Raw genomic sequence first — 22,030 nt, forward strand, 5'->3', positions numbered from 1 at the left:
GTAATTTATTTGCGTGTTACTTAAGAGAGAGTCAAATCTTTAAACAAGTTTTTTATCTTGAAAAGCCTTTCATTTTTCAATAAAAAGATTCTCTTTTGATCGTTTTTGTTTGAGAAAAACGTTGAATAACAAAACTTATGGTGTAGGGATGCATTTGAATTCTTTTGCTGTAGAATTAAATTTACTTATAGCTACTATTAGGATTTTCCAAATATTTGCCCATAACTTTTTCTTGAAATCTGTTTTATGAACAGGTAATTCTGTAGGATTACTAAGTTATATTATCATTATTTGGTACGATAAACTGTAATTTAATTTGGTAATTAGGTAAAAATTCTGAAGTTAATCGTAGGTTTCATGTACATTTTTTTGGAAGTTTACATTCGAATTCGTAAACATTCCAGTTTTTAAAATTTCTTTTACAGAAGCTTTATCAAACTTTAATTATGTGATGGTTTGGTGTACTCCCTCACAAATATAAATAATTGTAGTCTAAATAGTATAAATGATAAAAATATCCTTGTTTTTTAATTGTCTGAAAACGAAATTATTTTTTAAAATGAATCAAAACGGATCAATCAAGCAATGTAGCATATCGAGTTTTTGCTGTTGAACATTGGGAAGCTGATTACACGCTAATCAAATTCAAGTATGGCCCTTAAGTCATTCGACAGAAAAAGGGTACTACACCCGGGATAAGAAATACCTTGAAAGATGTCATACCAATCTTGCAACCAAAGTTAAGAAAAAAGAAACTGCAAGGAAAAAAAAAAACGATGAGGAAACAGAAGAATTTGTATCGACAGTCTAGGAAACAGAAGAATATGAAAGATAACGAGGTGTGTTCATCAGTACACAGGATACTTCTCTGAAGTCTCATACCAAGAAAAGAAAATTGATAACTGAAGATTCATCAATGAAGCCCATTTCTTCATTTGTACAGATAAAACAGGCCTCATTCTCAAGCTTGTTGAGAATTAAGGATTTAAAAAAACTAGTGTTGTGACCAAAACTAAAAACCGTAACTAAATTTTGTCGACTAACTTTATAGTCTAACTAAAAGTAGTCGACTAAGGGCCTGTTTATATGGAAAGCGAGCTGGCTCGGCAAACGAGCCAGCCCGCTTTTTATAAAAACAGACCCTAAGAATTTAGTCTAACTAAAATTAGCCGACTAACTTTTTAGCGTTACTAAAATTAGTCGACTAGCATTTTAGTTTAACTAAAATTAGTCGACTAACTTTTTAATTTGCGAAAAATATATTGTTACTGTTACCCAAAAAATACTTTTTTAAAATCTTGTTATGCGTTGAGCGCCATGTTTTTAATTACAAATTGCTGTAAGCTACAATTTACATCTGCAGGGCATCTGTTTCAAGGTTCAATTTTCAGAGTTTTTTAGGTTTTTAGAGAAAGGTTTGCAACATACAACTGGAATTTTGTAATAAAACTTATCTAATTAGTCCCCCGTTATTATTAAGTACTTGTTTTAAATTTCAATGAAAAGCGGTTCAGATCTGGATTTTTCAATTTTTAATTAAAGTGAATTATAAATTATTAAACACATGTGAAATCAATTTATAAAAAAAAAATGGTGCCATGTTTTTGAAAGATGTGTTATGTGCAGAAGCATTTTCGGATTTCCTTTTTGTAATCCTTGATTTTTTGAGCTAATAATACCTAATTTATTTCATTCTACACTCATAAAAACGCAGATATTTACAATAACAACAATAAGATTGAAACAGCTAGCAGTTAATGTTTTTTATTATTTCTATATTGTGTAATTGAACGTATATCTTGTTCAACTCTCAATTTTGGTTTTCTTTTAAAAATTATTATTAAAATGCTAATAACTAATTATGTTTTCGGTATATAAAATAAATGCTATTTTTGACGGAGTTTGTTCTGCTAACAAACCAATTTTTATTTAATTCAATAAAAGAAAATTTCATTTATTTAGAAATTAAAACTGTACAACTTTTCATAACTGATATATTAAAATTACAAAAAGATTAAAATAAAACAGATAAAAAAAATTCTGCAACTTTTTGTCAGCAAAGTAAAAATTTTATTGACTTTTTCGAATTTCTTCTCTAGCTTTTTTTAGTCCATCTCTATCAATAGACCCTGAGAGCCATTTGGAAATTAATTTGTCTAGTTGACTAATTACTTTCCAAATGGCTCTCAGGGATCTTAATTTTGCTGTTGATGTAGGATAGCCTTTTCTTACTGCATCTGCAAAATAAAACGTGCAATAATAGGCAGATGGAAAGAAATTTTTGTGATTCTTAAATAAATTATAATACAAATATTTATAATATATAATATATGATGACTATTACAATGATGATGATGTTGATGATGATGATGATGATGATGATGATGATGATGATGATGATGATGATGATGATGATGATGATGATGATGATGATGATGATGATGATGATGATGATGATGATGATGATGATGATGATGATGATGATGATGATGATGATGATGATGATGATGACGATGATGATGATGACATTTAAATACTTTTGTGAAAGACATTTTTAAAAGTGGAACATCTTTAAAAAAATACCTTGAGAGGTTAGAGCATTTTGTTTACATATTTTTTGCACTGAGTAATATTGTAAAATGCTTTGAAAAGTCATCAGAGATTACTCTTACTATAAATGTTGATGGCAACTGAATATGCAATAGTAACAAAACAAAATATGGCCTATATTATGTACTATAATTGCTTTATGGTATAGTGAAGTAAAACCTACAATTCATGAGAAATACCAAAATAAGCTTATTGCTAAAATAAAAATGGATCGGTACAAACTCTTTAAGGTGTTTATTACGGTACTTATTTGTAATGTAAAACGTTTGTAAAATGTTCAAAAAGTTTACAAAGTGTCATTGTTGATGTGTCATTGTGACAGCTGTAAAAAATGTGGTGATATTAAATAAACCGGTACTTGTTATTTAATGGGAAATGATAAAAAAAATTAAGAAAGAATGTTATTCAGTGCTAAGAACTAAGCGAGAATGCGAATAAAAGGCACCCGTTAAAAGAAATTAATCCTTTTTATTGTATGTCATTTAGTCTAATTATTCAGTCACAAGCCCTCAAAAGCAATTTTTATTTTAAATCTTATTACAAAGTAAAATTTTAGGGCAAAAATAAAACCGTAAGTGTTCGGATTTACCTTACGTACGTGGGGTATTTATGATTACCGTGTATATGATTACCGTAGGGTAATCATAAACACTGTTGGGTAATAAGAAATAAAATGTTAATCGCAATAATTAAGAGCAAAAATCACAGGCAAAACCTCGGGATTTGCTCACCTCCACCAGGCCTTACAGTTGTAATACGTAATCCAGTCTTCCATGGGCGGATAATGAAACTTTTACAAAAACAATCTTTTAAAAATTAATATTTCATTTTTTAAGTATTAAGATTTTAAAAAATTAATACAAATAAAAATTACAAACAAAACCCCGGGATGTGCTTTCACCATTTGCGCACTTCTCGTGCAACCAGGCCTGACATTTATTACACATAAACCAGTCTTCTGTTAACATATCCTGATACTTTTCTTCGAAAATTAAACAACAAAGTTGTTTAACAACTTTGGCCCTCTTTTTTCTTTACATGATAGTACATGATTAGCCACTAATTGATTAAAGCTCTTCTTTCCCTTCTTACTCTTACCAGAGGTATTTTTTACTTCTTGTTCCTTCCTACTTTTCTTTTGCTGCTTGTCCTCGAAAATATTTCTCATTCAAGAGCTGTTAATAATGGTGGAATGTTTCTTTCTCAAACATTTTCTGGTTTTCTTTTTTTGGCAAACTAAGTACAAATATAATATTTGAAAGTGACATAGAATGATTTGGCTGAATTAGTTCAATTAATTAGCTGAATTAATTAGCCAGTTCGTGGGGTACAGTTCCATCAAGTGACAAAGCTACACCAAAAGGATGCAACGAGAGATTAACTAACGCTTAAGCTGTTTTGGCTCTATCCAAAACTTCGTATAAAATATCAGTTTTGTTTAATGACAAACAGGCTTGAATAATAATATCTGATTGATTGCGTTTTTTATGTTTTTTGAAAAATTTGATTTCAAAGAAAAAACAAATATGTTTGTAACTCTTTTTAACTCATTGAACCGTAACACTTTAGACGTTCAAAATCACCCCACTAAGATTGTTCATTATTTACCCGCGGACACAAACTAATGAAATACGATTAATCTATTGACATTGTATTTACAAACAAAAGACATAAGACGTGTTAAAAATTCCTTGATTATGATACTATGCGACAACAAAAAAGTGAGTGGTTTTATATTCATAGTAGCTACAACAGGAATGTTTCTCAAACAAAATATTATATGAAATTATGAGAAAAAGCAAGGATCAATTTATCGTGAACAAGGTGAGTATGGGGCCCCACTCAGTAGGCAAAAAGAAATTGTCAACTATTGTTTTCTATCATCCCGTTTTGGCCATGCTCGGAGTTACCCCGCGTTTGCCATTACCCCGCACTCCCCTAAATCTGTTTAGTTTATCTGAGTGAATTATATTTAAAAAATTTGTTTGAAATTGCTTTAAATAGATAAATGTTCACCATCAAACTTAAAAGTTAGCCCAAGAAGTTTGGAAAAATTTCAATCAGATTTTAAAGCAACTGAGTTTCACTTTTTTTAATGATATACAAGAGCTGTTCTTACAAAAGGTAAAATACCTCATGATGAATATAAAAAAATCGGCTTTATCAGTTGCAGTGTACATTTTTTTATCTGAGGTTATGGTTGCAGATAACTCAATGTTTATTAATGTGCAGATTTGTTAAGATGGTTTATAAAAGAATCAATTTTTTTTATGAACCATTTTAAACATCATATGATGTGCATCTAACAAAAAGATCATTGATCTTTCACATGCATTTTAAAAGAGTCTTTTGTTTTAGCAAAAGTTGAAAGAATTGTGCTTAAAAATATTTTTGTAGAGTGTTAAAGTTTTTAAACCGAACAAGTTTCTTCAATTCATTTATTCACTTAACCAGCATGACAAGTTGTAAAAAAATTAAACTTAAAGGAAATAAATTGCTCCACAAAGAAATCCTGATGCTTTGTTAAATGTTGGCCATGGAAGTTTTCTTCACTGTGACTTTATTAGTGATTTGAGTAAGACTATAATTTTGTTTATCATTTTTATGCAATAGGCTTAATTAATATGTGAATTAAATAGATTTAAAAAAAAAAAAAATTACAAAAATCTTAGAAACCTCAAAAGAATTACTTCCATTTATTTTTCAGTTATTCAGTAACTTTATGGAAGATTTATTCAAGCTCCTAATCATTTTGAGTACTTTAACTCCGTTGCAGAAATTCGGATTAAACGGATTTTTGCAGAAATTGCTAGAACCTTCAATGACATTACGGATTTAAAAGTTTCAATAGTTGATATGTTTGGGTTTTTTTGACATTTTTGATTGATATTTTCCGGTATAAAAGGAGAAAATTTATAAACATAGGGTTTTGTTTGAAGAGAATATTGTTGTCATCTCATCGATGTGTCGCGAGAAAACAGTTGCTTTTTACATAACTTTCCCTTTATAGTTACCCCGCATGGGTAGGTTGAATTTCCTATTTTTTACGTACGTGGAATAATTCTGAACATACCGTGGGGTAACCATAAACACTGTTGTATAAAAACAAAAAAAAATGCTAATTGCAATAATTAAGAGCAAAAATTACAGAAAAAACCTAGGTAAATGCTTAACTCCAACAGGCCTTACAATTGTAGCACATAATCCAGTCTTCCATGGGCGGATCATAAAACTTTTTTTTTAAGGCTGTGTCTTTTAAAGTAAACCTGGAAACTAATTTAGAGCAGGTTAAGAAAAATAGTTATAATAATTGGGTGTACCGTTCAAGAGATCTAATAGTATAGTTTGCACAACCAGCCCTGCCCTACCCTATACAGTAAGTTGTCTCACAATACCCTTTTAAAAAATCATTTTTCAATTGCTCAACAAATTTCGTTTTAAAAAGTTCCTTCCCAGAAAATGATTGCCGCCCTCCAAAAAATGTATCAATCCAAGTGTAGACTAGCCTTTGTATAACTTTATTACGGTACCGAGAACTCCATAAACAAATTGTCTGAAAAACCTATTTGCTTGTACAAGTTTCATAAAATAAAAGTTTTGAAATGAATGTTAGTGGGGCTTTTATGCACCTTGAAGATAAGAAAACAACTTCATTTAAAGCGCTTAACAATTTTGCTTACACAAGCTGTTATTGGTATGTCATTTTTGTTTAATTGTAGTTTTCTTTCAATTATTTGTTTATTACAACCTTCACTATATATAAGAATACATTTATGTGATGCTTTATGTATTGTTTTATTGTGCTTGTATTATCATATTGTGTGTGTGTTTTTGTGTATTTGTGTGTGTGTGTGTGTGCGTGTGCGTGTGTGTGTGTATTGTCAATTACAATGAAATAATGTTTTTGAAGCTTTTTTTTTTTCAGACTTTTCAAAGTAAAGTATATAATTCTGAAAAGTATATATTGGGGTATATGAAACATTTAATAAAGTTTGAAAATAATACTAGTTTTAGCTATTATTTAAATAGAAAATTCAAAATTTAGTAATCTTTGTAGTAAAAAACTACTAGTTACAACAGTTTAACACCAAAGTAATAATTATAAGAATTCAACAAGGTTTAGTTTTATAGCTGCATGGCAGTTTAAAATAATATTTTTTGTGGTTTTTTTAGCACTTTTATAAAAGTTTTGTGTGTGTGTGAAATTTATTTTCAATAAGGATAATAGTGTAAATAAGATGAAGTATATAAGTTTGAAACTGCCTCAACTAGGTCAAAGTTTCATAGTATTAGGTAGCTTTAAGTGTATCAAAAATCATGTAAAACAAAAAGTTTCACATGATTTTTAATTCATTTGAAAATTTTGAAATGCAAATAATCAGTTTTTTTTACCTCAACTATTCAGAAACACTAAAAAATTGTTGCTCCTTGGGGTTTGAAAAACACTTGCAATAAACTTTGGCAGTTAAAATCAAACTTTCTTGTCATGTTTTCTAAGGAAGCATTTCAAGATAAAAAGAAAGGCAGTTGTTTCAGGCCAGTTTTTCACATCTTTAGTTTAAAATAAAGAACTCCATTTAATCAAAAGAAAAAAGAAAATTTTCGTTTGTTGAACATTTTTTGGTGTTCCAAGGTAATACTGAATATGGAAAATTTTCTTTTTAAAGTTTTTAAGTGCAGTTTATCAAATAATAAGAATACCTTGACTTAAGAGAAAGTAAAGTTAATGAAACATACCATTAAAAGTATTAAAGGAGTATGTAAGAAGTGGCATATGTAATGTTGATATATTTATGGAAGATGCTATTCAAGCAGTTCAAAATGCTCATAAAATTTAAAAAATAAGAAAGACTGAAGAAGAGAATCAAAAAAACAAAAAAATTCTAAAAAGAAACAACAAAAGGAAATGCTCAAAAAAATTTTAAAAATAAAAGATCAAAAAAAGACCAAAACCTAGATAAAGATAAGAAAAATCTGTGGAGTTAGAATTTGCAAAGAGGACGCTGGATTAAATATCTAAGTTTATCCAAAGTCCAATTAATCAAGAAGATATGATTTGTATTAAAAATACCCATGAAAAAAGAGTATTAAAAAAAAGTTGAGAAATGTCAAAATGCAAAGAAATAAAAAAATTGTTACAAATAAATATTGGCTTATAACAAAAATGTAAAAAGCAGAGAATAATCTATGGTTCTAAATAACCAAAGTAGGTTATCAACAAATTGCAATATAGTTTTGAAAAAAAAACATTTTGATTTAATTTTTATTGTTTTTTTTTTAGTTTTTTTTTAATATAGTTTGTCATTTTGTTTTTCTGTTTGTTTTTTTTTACTCAAATATTTGAGATATTTGATTAAAAAAAAAAGATATATTTTGGAGAAAAAAATGGCAAAAAAACAACAAATAAAGTTTTTTGAGTCTATAATAAAGTTTTTTAAAAGTAGCCACTTGACAGCCTGCATCAGGAACCTCCTTGTCATTCCTCCTACAGGAAGTTTCTGATGAAATCCTTGTCATTCCTCCTAGAAGAATGACAAGGATTTCATCAGGACTGGCTTTTCAACATCTGAACTGACTGTTTAGCCACTTGATGCAAGCTGTCAAATGGCTAAACAATCAGTTCAGATGCTGCTTCCTGGTCCAACAGTAAAATACTTTTTGTCAGAGAACAGCAAAATGTTTTTCTTCATTAATGTGGAAGAGCTTTGATTAGCATTACAGTCTGAGAGCCTTTAAACAGTCAGTAAGAAGAAACATTTTGGTTTGATTTAATGGTTTGAAATCAATTTTCTTTTTGACAACCCTTGTCACTGTTTTTTTCAGTTTTTTTGACAACCAGGTCTTTACATTCAATGACAGTCTTTGGTGATCATTTGTGGCCAATCTGTACTCCCATCGATTAAACTTGAGTTCTTCATTTTCTTTGAATTCTACTAAGAGATTTTCTCAATGGTAAAAGTTTATTACAAAATTGATTATAGCTTGCAAAATATCTACCTTTTTTTGGTTCATTTTTCTGGATTTGGTTCATTTTTCTGGCTTCTTAAATTAGTAATTGGACACTTCAAAATAGACTGCAGTAAATGCCCTTATCTAAAATTCTGGAATCCTTGTTAGTATTTGTATTTTGGTTTTAAAGTCAGATTTCTTTAATTTTTCTTTTATTAGCAATATAAGTCTATTTAAATCATTGGCTTTGGTTAACAAATCTTTTGGTATATACTTTTCAATATTTACATTAAGGGGTGCTACATCCACATTATAATCAGTCAGTACTTTTCCAAGTTTACTAACAACTTTGCTCATTTCAGTTTTTGCACTATATAATTGTTGGTGTTGTGAGACTCTTCTCAGTTTTAAAGCTATTCTTCTAGGACTTTAAGTGAAGTTTCCAAAATTGATTTAGAGCAGCAAGCTTCAGGTTGTGGAATGAATGAATCATCCATAAATTCATTCTCATGCTTAGCTATGAATAGAGAAATCGCCAGGTTAATTGGAGTTTCTGAGAAATGCGTTTGGACAGCGAAGCAAAACTTTCTTCACACAAGTGGTGCCAGCGAGAAAACAAGGCCAGGTAGACCCTTGTCAACCACCAGAAAGGAAGTTAGTGCCTTTATTAGGGCTGTGAGAGCTAATCCAAGAATTAGTTACAAAGCTCTTTTAGCTAATGTTTTATCTTGGTTTATGAATATATCATTCAAGTTTTCTTAAATACACAATTCTTTTGTCAAGTAAATCATTTATTTGAGTGTTGTTTTCTAAGCATGTTAAAATAGGACCATAGGTTCAATTTGGTGTCTGAGACCATTAAAAATGGTCTCAGATACCAAATTGAACCATACTCATACATAGTTTTTTTGATTTTACTATGTGTGGCATTTCTACAAAGTTACATAAATGAATGACACCTTCATCATCAATTCTTATTGTTAATTCTTGCAAATATTGAAGTTGTGCTTTTGAAATATAAGAGTAATTTTGTATCACTACCTATATCAATAAAATGATTTATTTGAACAGTATAGTATTAAGTTATCTTTGTGCTTATTAATTGTGCAAATTAATTTCTTGATCATCTTTGAACACAAAATAAATGATCTGTCAAAAGTTAATAGTTGGACAAATAGGATATTTTTTTATCATGTACCCCTATTATAAACATCATATACAATATGCATCATTAAATTCTTATGTTTCTTTTTTGGGTGAAAGATCAATTATTAACTTAGTATTTTGGTGAATAGAGCAAACACATATATTGTGGGTAATTGACTATCCTGCAATATTATTTTCTTCTTAGGGAACAATATTTTGAACCAAGTTTTTCTTAATAGTCTCTTGCATATAAATATTTTTTGAAAAATTTTCTTAATTACCATTCAATTGTAACACTCTTGTATGCTTCCTCTTTCATCTAAAACTAAATTATACTATTTGCTGAATTACCTTTACACTTTTTAAAACTTCTATCTTATTGGTACAAAGATAGTTATAGAAACAACTTTATTAATAAGCATTACAAAATAAACAATGTTTTGAATTACTAAAAAGCAAAACCCAGCTGACAAATCTCAGTTTAAAATGAATTGTATGATGTACAAACAAAGAAACAACTGAATGATAATTTTTAAAAAAAATTGTGTTGGGTGGTTGAAAAAGTATATTTAGTCTAACAAGTGTAAAGTTAGAAAAACTTTTATTTAATTGGACTAATTTAAAGATAGCGTAATATATTTTATACAGAAAGATTTTTTCATGACTAAGCAATTTTGTACATCACTTCACTTCTTCATAAAGTGGTGCACAAAATTGCTTAGTCATGAAGAAAAATATTTTCTTTATAAAATAATAGCTTTAGGTTTATAGGGTTTTAAAATATTGACAAGGGATTCCCCATGAAAAAGTTAGTTTTTCATGGGGAATCAATTTTTAATATTTTAAAACAAAAATACATAGTTTCGTTATTTTTCTTAAATCTATAATTTCATTATTATTGGAAAATTAAATCAACACATTTTATATAATTATTTTCATAAGTTCCCATCTTGTTCAGTCTTAAAACATCAATTAAGTAATATGTAAAACTTGATTGTCTTGAGATTTGCTTTGAAATGGATGCCTAAATTTCCTCCTAGTAGAATTATCTTATCAGGTCTTTAACTGTTACAAATTTCAACAAAGTTTAAGTTGTATAACAAAAAATTTAAAAATTTTGTTGAGCTGATCTAGAAACAGTCTTCTGTTTATCAAAGTGAATCTAAAAGTAAAAAAGTCAATCAAACACTGTGACTTATGATTTGTTTGCTGGTAGCAACAATAAACAGCTGATCTTTATGTTTTGTTGTAGCATTTTGTGTTATATGTGTTATATATACATATATGTATATGTATGTATGCATGTATATATATACATACATACATACATACATACATACATACATACATACATACATACATACATACATACATACATACATACATACATACATACATACATACATATATTTATATGTGTAATGTTGCAGTAGTTGGAGGTAGTTGAAATGAGATACCTCAAATAATTTCAACGATTTTCGATGAAAAATGGTTTGCGGATTTAATTTTTTTTCTTAAGGTATAAGACCCCTCAAGAATCTTAAAGGGTTTTGAGGGGTCTTATACCTCAAAGATTATTGCTATTGTGCGAAAAACGCTATAAAAAGCACGATAAGCGGAAAATAAAATTTTAATCTGTGAAAATATTTTAAAAAGTTTTCTAAACACCTTCTTTACAATTTATGATTCTAAATTTATAAAAAGTTGTTTATCTAATTTAGTAACTTTTTGAATTTATTCAAAAATATCATCATGTGAATGGGAATAATATCCTTTTGATATATGTTTGACGAATCTTTCTGCTAAGCAATTTTGTCAAGATGTAGCTGTGTCGATTCTCAAACCCGTAAACGTAATGGGATGCTTCTGATACTAGTTAAACAGTTCGCTCTACACTCAGGGAGTGAGATGGGAAGTCCAGAATATCTGGCTTAACAGAATTGTCTATGAAGTATTGAATTTCTTGAATTGTTAAATGTTGCGTAGTAGGAGGTTCCGTAATGTCTGGAGTAGTGAGGTCTATCAATTCATACCAGTGATTGGCATTAAAATTTATTACAGGAATTTTTTTCAATTCATTTTGAAAACTGATCAAGTTCATTCTGTAAATATAAAGTTGTGATCAATACTGCATTATGATTGTGTTTAAAAAAATAATAAGATAATTTTTTTTAGTTAATTAAATAATTTAAAAAGATACCTTTGTCTAAGAGTCAGTATTAATTGAAAACCATGGTTTCGGATCTTGTTGTCATCATCTTTAATCATGGCATAGAGAATGTTTTCAGGTCTTAGGCAGAATGCGTCATTTTTAATGTTCTGCTTCACAATATGTATCACATCTAGGGCTGCGGAAATTAACGATTAATTAATCGATTAATCGCTAATTTATTTAATCGATTAAAATTTCTTTAATCAGTAATATTTCGATTAATTTTTGCCGGTTTTCCGTTACTTATTTATTTATTTTTTTTTTTTTGCCGTACATATATATATTTACAAGTTTCGTAATTTATAATAGTAATATTTACAAGTTTCCTTAGTCAAAATATATAAACGAGATTATAATTATAATTAAAATAGTACAGACAGGATTTCAAGAAGATCGTACTGATCTTATCACGAAGCCCTTACAAGTGAATAATATATATTATGTTCAATATAGGTAATATATTATATATTAAGTACAACTAGTTGTATTAAAACTACTCGAATATTAAAGTTAACTTTAATATTCTTCAATTAGAATAAACTCAAGATTACCTGTTTCTCTTATATTATATTTATTAACGTTATTTATAAAGAAATTATTTGTGAAGTGGTATGGTACTTGGCCTAATTTAAATTTTAGCATGAACAATATATTTTGATATCTGTTAATTTGATAAATGTTAAGCATAAAAATTTATAAAAAAAATATATCGTTTTCATATAAATCATTCGCAAAGAAGTTATTTTCAGTTTTAAAAGTTTTAAAAACGTCTAAACGCAACTTTTCAAAATCAATTGTTTCAAAGTCATTAGCCATGACGAAAAAGAGTATTAAATTTAGAATTTTTCAATAGAATTCGATAAATATAAAATTAATTTTGAAAGCGCGTATCTTGAAAATCTCGACTAAAAATTTTGTCATATTTTTAAATACTTACTGACCTGGGAACATTATCTTACATTTCTATATCCGTTTCTAAAGTAAACAAAGTTTGTTTTGCAAATATGGCTGCGGCAACTAATGAAAGCAACGTTTCTGTCAAACATTTAACTGGAAAGTTAAGCAAGCATTTTGTTTTCAAGTTGAATGCTGATGGTAAAGTAGACGAAGGTGACAAAATATACTGCGTTCACTGCAATAAACAGTTTGCTTTCCGTGGCTCAAACACATCGCTGACTTATCACCTTCAGCACAAGCATCCTCTGAAATATCAACAGGTTGTCGACAGTGAACGTAAGATGACCCCTCAGACAAAATCAATCACCAATTTATTTACGTGTCAGTCGAACAAGCCTGTCAGTGAAAAGGTCTCAGCCGACCTGAAGGTGGCAATAGCTCATTGGATTGCCAGTTCTGGACGTCCAACAGCAATTGTAGAAGATGCTGGACTAGAGCCGGTGCTTCGTATTGCCCTTCAAAACCAGACTTATACTTTGCCCAGTCGCCGTACAATCGACACTGTCATTGGAGAGATGTACAATGAGAAGTTGAATGAGCACAAGAAAGCTCTAGAATGCATTCATAGTATTGCTCTAACTACTGACTTTTGGACCTCCACCAACAATGAATCGTACTGTGGGATAACAGGTCATTGGATTGATTCTGAGTGGAAACTGACGTCTGTCGCTTTAGCTTGCATAAATGTTGAAGAAAGGCACACTGCTGATAATGTTGCCAGTTTCTATGAAGAGTTTGCCGCAACGTGGAACATTGCTGAAAAAATTAGCTGTATCGTAACGGACAGTGCACGAAATATGGTTGCTGCTATAGGACGGCTCAGTTGAAGACAGTGAGCAATACCGTGTATTGCTCACTGTCTTTAACTGAGCATACTAGCAGGTTTGAAAGTAGCTGATTCATCTCCTATTCTGGCTAAATGTCGACAGCTAGTTAGACATTTTAAGCGCAGTTCAAGGAATACATCAGAGCTAAAGGCCAGCCAAGCCAGTACCTCTAACAGGTCTGACGATGTGAAGTTTCACTAATTGCAGCAGGATGTAGCTACGCGGTGGAACAGTACCTACCTAATGTTAGCCAGATTGCTGGAAGTGAAAGATGCCATTAAGCAATATCATATTGACCATCCCGAGAATTACACTGGAGATAAACTAAGGGAGTTGGACTGGGAGAAAATGTCAAAATTTGTCTCGGTATTGGGTCCACTTGCAGATGCTACTGAGTATATTGGTAGTGAACAGTATGCTACATGTTCGGCTGTACTTCCGTTTGAAGCATTTTTGCGCAGACTTCTGCGGGTTAATGATGACGATCCAGGATATATAGCACGTTTCAAATCTGCAACACTAAATGACTTCTCAGGTCGCATTGAAAACATGATGCATTGCCAACGTTGCAAATGGCTGTGGCATTAGACCCACGTTACAAGAAACTCGGCTGTCTCTCAAGAGAGAAACGTGAAGCAGTTTGGACAATACTTTCTAATGCATTTCGGGTGTACTGTAACCAAAGACAGAGAGCTGAACGTGAAACTACTACCAGCACTGGCGAGGCATCAGAACCTGTGCGTAAGAAACTGAAACTTACTCTGTTGGTCAGCAACTCGGAATCGCAATCCTCATCAGATGAATCACAAACAGTACATGGCTCACTGGCTGAGCTTACACGATATCAAGAAGAAGGTGTAATTCCAGAAACTGAGAATCCCCTCATATGGTGGCAACTGAACAGGCATTGTTACCCTAACCTGAGCAGTTTTGTGCAGACAATTCTGTGTGTACCTGCCACTTCTGTTCCTTGTGAAAGACTGTTTAGTTCGTCAGGGTACATTGTCAACAAACTGCAATCTTGTCTACTTCCAGAAAACGTTAACGTCCTCGTTTGTTTACGTGACTGGCTAAAGTGATGCCTACTTGTACTTGTCAATTAAACTGAATACAGTATAGCAGGCATTAAGTGTCTTGTTTGTTAACGTTTGTGAATGCTGTAGTTAACGTTTACCGATAACAACTTCACCTCACCAGTGGTGAAAAGCAGGTTATTCTGTCGACTTCAGAATTAATCGAAATTAATCGATTAATCGATTAAAATTTTAGAAGATTAATCGAACAAAAAAAAATTAATCAGTACCAGCCCTAATCACATCATTAAATGGGAGAATATATAGTCGAACGATAGCGGAAAAAAGAAGATTAGGAGAGTCGTGCAGCTTAAATGATGTCTATATTTTAAGCCATGCTGGAGCATAAACTTGAACAATAAAGTAGACTAATTTTTTTAAAGACTGGTTAGGTTGATTGTCTCTTGTATATAAACAGAGAATGTGAAGAGCTAGAGTTAACCACCTTGCATGGTTAAGTGGACCAATTTTATAAGCAGCCCATTTATCAGCAACTTTACCTGACCCTACTCCTTTGCAATATTCAAATAAAAGTCTTTGATCACTACTAAGGCCTTTCAGTACTTCTTTTGGAATATACACATCAACTATAGGATTTGTGACAGGTTCAAACAAAACTTGATGTGAATCCTGAATATTTTCAGCACATCTTTTGCCAAGAAGGCCACTAAAGCTTCCTGGTCCAGTTGTTACACCATCTAGTTTTTTAAAAAGAGCTCTTAAAGGAAGTTCGTTTTGATGTAGCGTGCACCCAATGAGGTGCAGTTTTTCATTTTAACAACTCTTCAAGTTTTAACACTAAACCACTTATTGGGCCAGTATTAGTAGTGGTATTATCAAGAAGAACTGCCTGAATACTTTCAACACTGTTAAATTCTTGTAAAACACTGAGTGCCTCTTTTGCAAGTACTAAACCAGTTGCACCAATAATAGGAATTGTTCTATGAGTCAAATAGGCTCCAGTAGATTTTCCATCTTCATAAGTAAATGTGAGGTGATGTTCAGGTTCAATAAATTTTTTGAGGAATTCCCTTTCAGGTGAGTTTATTATGCAAGAAGTTCGAGTGTTCTGATCAAGTTTGCTATCCACACCAAGGCAAATTAACTGTTTTTTTTTTTCTAGATCTTTACCTTCACTATCTTTACTTGTGCTTTAGCCCTATCTAATTTGCACTTGTCAATCAAGATGTGATTGATATCAATATCTTTTCTCAAAATATGTTTAATGTCATGTAGTAAAGCATTTGCAAGAGCTGCACCTAAGTTTGACAAACACTCATTTCTGACTAATTCCATAGCAAACCTGGGAAGTTTAATTAGGTTGTAGTCTCCAGGAAATTTCTTTATTGGTTGCCATTCAGCTTCTTCCTGAAAGAAATTGCAACATACAAAATTTGCGTGTACTTAAAACATATCAATAAAGTTACAATAAGTTTACCTCAGTTTCAGTTGAACAGCTAGCTTCTTCAGATAATATTGTCTGTTGTATGAGAGATTCTGCTTTATCAACTACCCTTTTAGTTTTTGTCGCTCATTATCAATCCTCTTGTTTCCTTTGAAAGTTACTTTATCAACTGAAGAAAGTTGATAAGCTCCTTTTGGGCCAGTTTTCTGCCTCTGATCTCGAAGATAAACTCTATCTTCAAGAGGTACTTTCGCGTTTTGAGGGCAAATACATATAATATGTTCTTCTAAGCAATTTGCTTTATTGCATGATACTTTTCTATCACTGCAAGGTAGCATATCCAATGAGCAAGAACAAGCAGAATTATCAAAAAGCTTATCCAAATTTGCATCAAGATTCCGTTTGATACTTGCTCTTCCATGCTTGCGATTAATGTTTTTCACTAGAATGAGAAGATCCTTTACATTTCTAGCAATAGATTTGTCAGTTATTAGAGGTAGATTAGGATTCACTGCAGCCCAAATTGATTTTAAATTATTTTTAATATGTTCAGTAATTTATATGATATCTGCTTGTTTTTCGTGTAATAGGTCTAACTATAATTTTTGGGATTTTTTTAGTTTGGGATTTTTAAATTCCAAACGAGATACTTGTTTGGAATTTAAAAACTAAGAAGATTGAAGTTCCAAATATTTTAGAAACTTACAAATTTAGGGTATAATTGAAAACTTTAAATACAAATCCGCAAGCCATTTTTAATACAGTATTCCTGAAATTTGGTGGAATTGTTGTTATACCCTAGTTACAGTAACTGCAACATTACTCAATTTGATATTCGAAAAAAATGGCAAAATTGATCTACCCTAATATATATATATATATATATATATATATATATATATATATATATATATATATATATATATATATATATATTAGTGAAGAAAATGTATGGAAGTTGTGTCAACAAATTAAAGAGTCAGAGGGGGTTTCTATACTGAAGGAATATTTTGTCGTGTTTATATCAAACAAAGATAGAAAGGTTTCCTTTTTTTTTTTTAGTTATTGTTGACAATAATTTTAAAACAGGTTGTTTTAAGTTAAAAGCTTTAATAATTTTCTCCTTAGATACCGTTATGGATGCAAAAGCAAGGAAAAGATCCACTTACACCAGTCTTATGGGTAACATCAAAGTTGCAATATAGTTAATTTAGTCTGGTTATCTTTTAAAGCTGTTTTTTAAACTCTTAGATCAACCTACTGATAGAACATAAAGTTCTTTTTTTTTTTTTTATTAACATCTATCTTTAATTTATTTGTACAAAGGTAATAACATCGACTGTAAATTGTTATTCCCTAATGTTAAAAGCTCAAGAAACTTGAATGAATTAACTAGTTGTTTAGTCTCAGAATGTGTAGCTATAGTCAGACATTTCCCATGTCGAAATTTACCCTTCTTTGAAAACCTATGTTAAAATGTTTTATCATGAGTTGCTCATAATTATTCTTTAAAAGCAAAACTTAAAAAGCTTGAAAATCACAATACTGAAATTTTTTTCTGATGAGTTTTAATGTAAGTAATTTAATTTGCTAGTTTAGCTCTAAATCTGCTTTAATTCATTTATCAATGATTGCAACATCATTAAATGCTCGTGTTATTTAATTACTAATATTTAGATATTAAAACACAAAATTTAAAGTTTAAATGTTTATTTTGTTTCTAGGATTATCATGTCATACTAACGCAAAAACCAAAATGTGAACCTCCCAAAGTGTTTGATCTGGATTCTGTACTATCATTTCCTTGTCCATTAGATATATATTTCACACAAGCTATAAGATTGGAGCACAACATTAAGAAAGAATATCACAGGTGATTTTTTCCCTCTCAAATTAAAGTTAGTTAATAATTTTTTTAAATTTAAAAGTTTTAATGATAAAAGTAGAAAGTTTAAATCTGTTCATAATAACTTAACACAAGTCATATATATTTAACACAAGTTAAATGTAAAACACTATTTTGACTTTACTTTCAAAATTAATAGACTAAATGTTATCAAAGTGATTATGTAATCATTGAATTAATATATTAATTTATAACTAGAAATATTTTTAATAAGTTCTATCCTTAAGAAATCTTGTTGGCATGATGTTTTTGGTTAATCTATGCTCAAAAAAAATGGCAATAAGTTCTAAATTTTTCCCACCATTTTATTACAAAATAAGTTCTACACACTTTTGTTATGTATTATTATTATTATTGTTATTATTATTATTATTATTATTATTATTATTATTATTATTATTATTATTATTATTATTATTATTATTATTATTATTATTATTATTATTATTATTATTATTGTTATTATTATTATTGTTGTTATTATTATTATTATTATTATTATTATTATTATTATTATTATTATTATTATTATTATTATTATTATTATTATTACTATTATTATTATTATTATTATTATTGTTATTATTATTATTATTATTATTATTGTTATTATTATTATTATTTTTATTATTATTATTGTTATTATTATTATTATTGTTATTATTATTATTATTATTATTATTATTATTATTATTATTATTATTATTATTATTATTATTATTATTATTATTATTATTATTATTAATTGTGCATAGATTATTCACAAAGTAAGAATCAATTATTTAAAATATAATTTTTTTAAATAAAAGAGAAAAGAATTTTCTGCAAGATGAGTGTTAAGTTAAACAAAATGGTGAAAAAAATAAACAAAAAAAATAGAAAAACCTCTTGTAGATTAGCTCTTTTTTTTTCTTTTTACAATTATGGATCGAAGCTGAAAAAACTTTTTGTCTTATTATTTTATTAAATCACTATATTGCCTTAAAAACTACTTTTTTAAAAAAAAAACAATTGAAAAATAAGTAATCTTAGAGGATATAAGTACAATATCAATATTTTAATTGAAGTCATTCTGTGAACAGGTATCAAAGTAAGTGAAGTAGTAATAATTACATTGAAGAACAAACCTATCAATGGGAAACAATTTAGTTTTTATCTTCTTTTGAGTTGGATTTTTCACTTTGTTCAGAATTAATTTGGAATTCTGATAATATACAAAATGCAATTAATTTTCTATTGCATTAGGGTTTTTTTTTTACAGCTTTCTTATGTAGCTTCTGAATAAACAAAAATGTATTGTTTGTCTAAAATAACAACTCATCAGCTGACTGCTTTTGTTTTCTCATCTTTTTATTATTAATCATAATTATTTGAAGAAAAAAATTAGTTTTTTTAACTATTATTTTTCACAATTTGACCATTGTATATAGGCTAGTATCCTAATCTACAAAAATACATAAAAGTCTGTACACAAGAGGTAAGGAGACCTTATGAATTTCTTTTAATTTATTTCTTTTAATAACTTTTCATTTCTAAACATTTGAAAATCTTACTTATTTCTGTTCAAATACTTTTGTTCCTATTTGTCAAATCATGGCTGCTTCACTTATTTCTTGTCATAAGTGCCTACCTGGACTTAATTCGTTTTTCTATATCTGTAGCAGTTTCATCATTTCTATTCATTGTTCATAATCCAGTGCATTTTTCAAGCAAGCCTATTTTGCATATTTTAAGTAAAACCTGGTGATTAAAACAAGTCTTGGGTCCCATGCAAGGTGTACTGGCAGTGCGTTGAGAGTTTAAGAATGTGAGCACATGGTAAGCTGCCATTCGTTATACCTATGTTTTGGTGAGATACAATAAATCCGTTGCACGGATTGTTACTTTTGTTAAGTGAAAATGTAAAATTTATTATCTTAGACTATCATTAGCATTATGTCTAGTGTTTCATGGAGCTGGAATTAAGTGTTAGTTTATATTTGACTACTCTTTCTTGAAAATCTGGATTAGGATGAAGAACCCAGTGACAACTATGATTCAGGTTTCAAAATTGAAAATGGTATAGTTTGTAAAGGATTCGGTCATGAGATAAATGACTTTGCATATGACTTGGCATATGGCATTAAAAAGTATTCATGCTCCTATCATCAATAATGAATGAGGATTTCTGCAGTACTTTTGGTGATCTTAAAATGATATGCTTTGTACTTGGTCACCAAAGAGGATGAAACAGCGGAACCAGAGAGAAGAGTTGGTTGGGAGGAATTGGCCTATAAAATTCGATTTCAAACCTGATGATCCCAATATTCTATATAAGCCACTTGTTAACAGAAATATTATTATTACATTATGAAATAACTTGTTAAAGCATTTGCAAATGATTACAGTTTCCAGAAAAGATTATCAATGCTACTGTGTTGATGTCATCCTTTTAATATCAGCGCTGCTGCGTTTCCAACCCGAACTCTATTTCATTACTACAATGATCTTATTAGTACTGAGTTAAAGCGAGTTCGTAATGAATCTTATATAAGTGCTGACAGTGTCATATGTTATTGCTAAAAAAATAGTATTAAAAATAAATTTATAAAGAGTCTTTAAACATCAATTATGATTTGTTTGAAAGAAAATAGTTTTAAAAAATGATGTTTTTTGTTACATAGATATTGCTTTTTTTTTCTTTAGGAAATTCAGAATTATTGCAGCAGAGGATTTTTTAAATAAATTTGCGTCGGACAGATCTCATATGTTAAAGCCTAACGGTGAATATATAAAACCCCCTCCAGATTATCCTCCTATTAGAACAGCAGGTATGATAATTAGATCTTTTGTTTCTTTAAACTACTGAAAGTTGAATTATTCTTAAGTTAATTCTTAAAGGGCCAAGTTATTTTACACTGAGTGTATAGAAAATTGGGCTTAAATTTATTGTTTACAAACATTGGATACAACTTTACTAATTTACTTTATAGAGACTATAGTATGTATCATAAACCTAGTACACCATAAAATGTTTGTATAGTAAACCTAGAACACTATATAATTTTCGTTAACTCTAAACTACGATCGTGGCCACACGCGTTTTGAGGTTTAAGAGATTTTTACCATGAGAACAGAAGATTTAAATATATTATTAAATAAATTAAGTTTTATTTGGGTATGACTTTAATAAATTTTGTAATTTGTTAAATTATGTAAAATATTTAGCAGAACTTTTTATTGTACATCTTACCTTTAAATACTCGTATTTTATTTCATTTGCAAAGTTCGTCTACTTTATTAATCGTGTTAATGGTTTTAATTCTTTTTAAAAAAATGTATTTAGATGACGCAATGAATCTCGACGAATATATTGACATGACACCTCATTTTGGTGAAGGTCGAGTGAAGGATTTAAAAGGTTTCGTCAAATATTTTGGGATTCATTTCCCTATTATCTAAGTGCGTCTTAAGAAGTTTACGTGCTTCAAAAGCAAAATAATGATCAATCATCGAACATGTATTGAATTAATTTGTTTTAACATAAATTTATAAGTTTCTTGTTAGATGTGTATGGCATATACTACGTATACTAGCGTACGAAAGTATAAAAAAGGGGATATTTTTAAATTCATTTTCATCATGAACACTGACGGTAAAGTAATTAAAATGAAGTTTGTTTGTTTGTTTTTCTCAAATTTTAAAAGATGTCTCATTTTTACTGCTTGTTGCTTATTCTCAAAGTTGAAATTAACGCTGTTTAGTCAGTTAAATGAAAAAATATATTTATTACGTAATCATTGTTTTCAACTTGTGAAGTTGTATTATTGGTAGAGTAGTCAGAAAGACAAATATCTCATCCGAAAGTTACAAGTTTACACCCCAATTAGAGGTTTTCGCTAACAACATGATTCTCTAGCAACATGATACCTGGCCAAAGAGAATCTTCGTGAATATAAATGTGTT

The 22,030-nt window shown here is 29.4% G+C and overlaps 1 protein-coding gene and 2 pseudogenes across 1 annotated transcript; 2 read left to right on the forward strand and 1 right to left on the reverse strand.

The window, feature by feature from the left end:
- Nucleotides 1-6,133: 6,133 nt before the first annotated feature.
- Nucleotides 6,134-21,877, forward strand: LOC149876982 (protein N-terminal glutamine amidohydrolase-like). Its single transcript, XM_090074881.1, has 6 exons — nt 6,134-6,304; nt 17,119-17,221; nt 17,308-17,361; nt 17,904-18,052; nt 20,771-20,895; nt 21,411-21,877. Exons 1-6 carry the CDS (start codon nt 6,213-6,215, stop codon nt 21,524-21,526), a joined length of 639 nt encoding a protein of 212 aa, XP_089931007.1. The 5' UTR covers nt 6,134-6,212; the 3' UTR covers nt 21,527-21,877.
- On the reverse strand, nt 11,440-16,223 carry LOC149876983 (uncharacterized; annotated as a pseudogene).
- LOC149876984 (E3 SUMO-protein ligase ZBED1-like) lies at nt 13,998-15,131 on the forward strand (annotated as a pseudogene).
- Nucleotides 21,878-22,030: the final 153 nt, after the last annotated feature.

Source organism: Hydra viridissima, unplaced genomic scaffold (assembly GCF_058129835.1).
Source record: "Hydra viridissima isolate aposymbiotic clone 2 unplaced genomic scaffold, HvirCarnegie_v1 scaffold_17, whole genome shotgun sequence".
NCBI classification, from domain to species: Eukaryota; Metazoa; Cnidaria; class Hydrozoa; order Anthoathecata; family Hydridae; genus Hydra; species Hydra viridissima.

What these genes read in the sequence shown, in the direction of transcription:
- LOC149876982 (XM_090074881.1), top strand. Translation starts at nt 6,213, where the DNA reads ATGAATGTTAGTGGGGCTTTTATGCACCTTGAAGATAAGAAAACAACT. An exon ending in ATTAAGAAAGAATATCACAG is followed by an intron (nt 18,053 to 20,770) that starts GTGATTTTTTCC and finishes TTTTTTCTTTAG; the next exon opens with GAAATTCAGAATTATTGCAG. An exon ending in TCCTCCTATTAGAACAGCAG is followed by an intron (nt 20,896 to 21,410) that starts GTATGATAATTA and finishes AAATGTATTTAG; the next exon opens with ATGACGCAATGAATCTCGAC.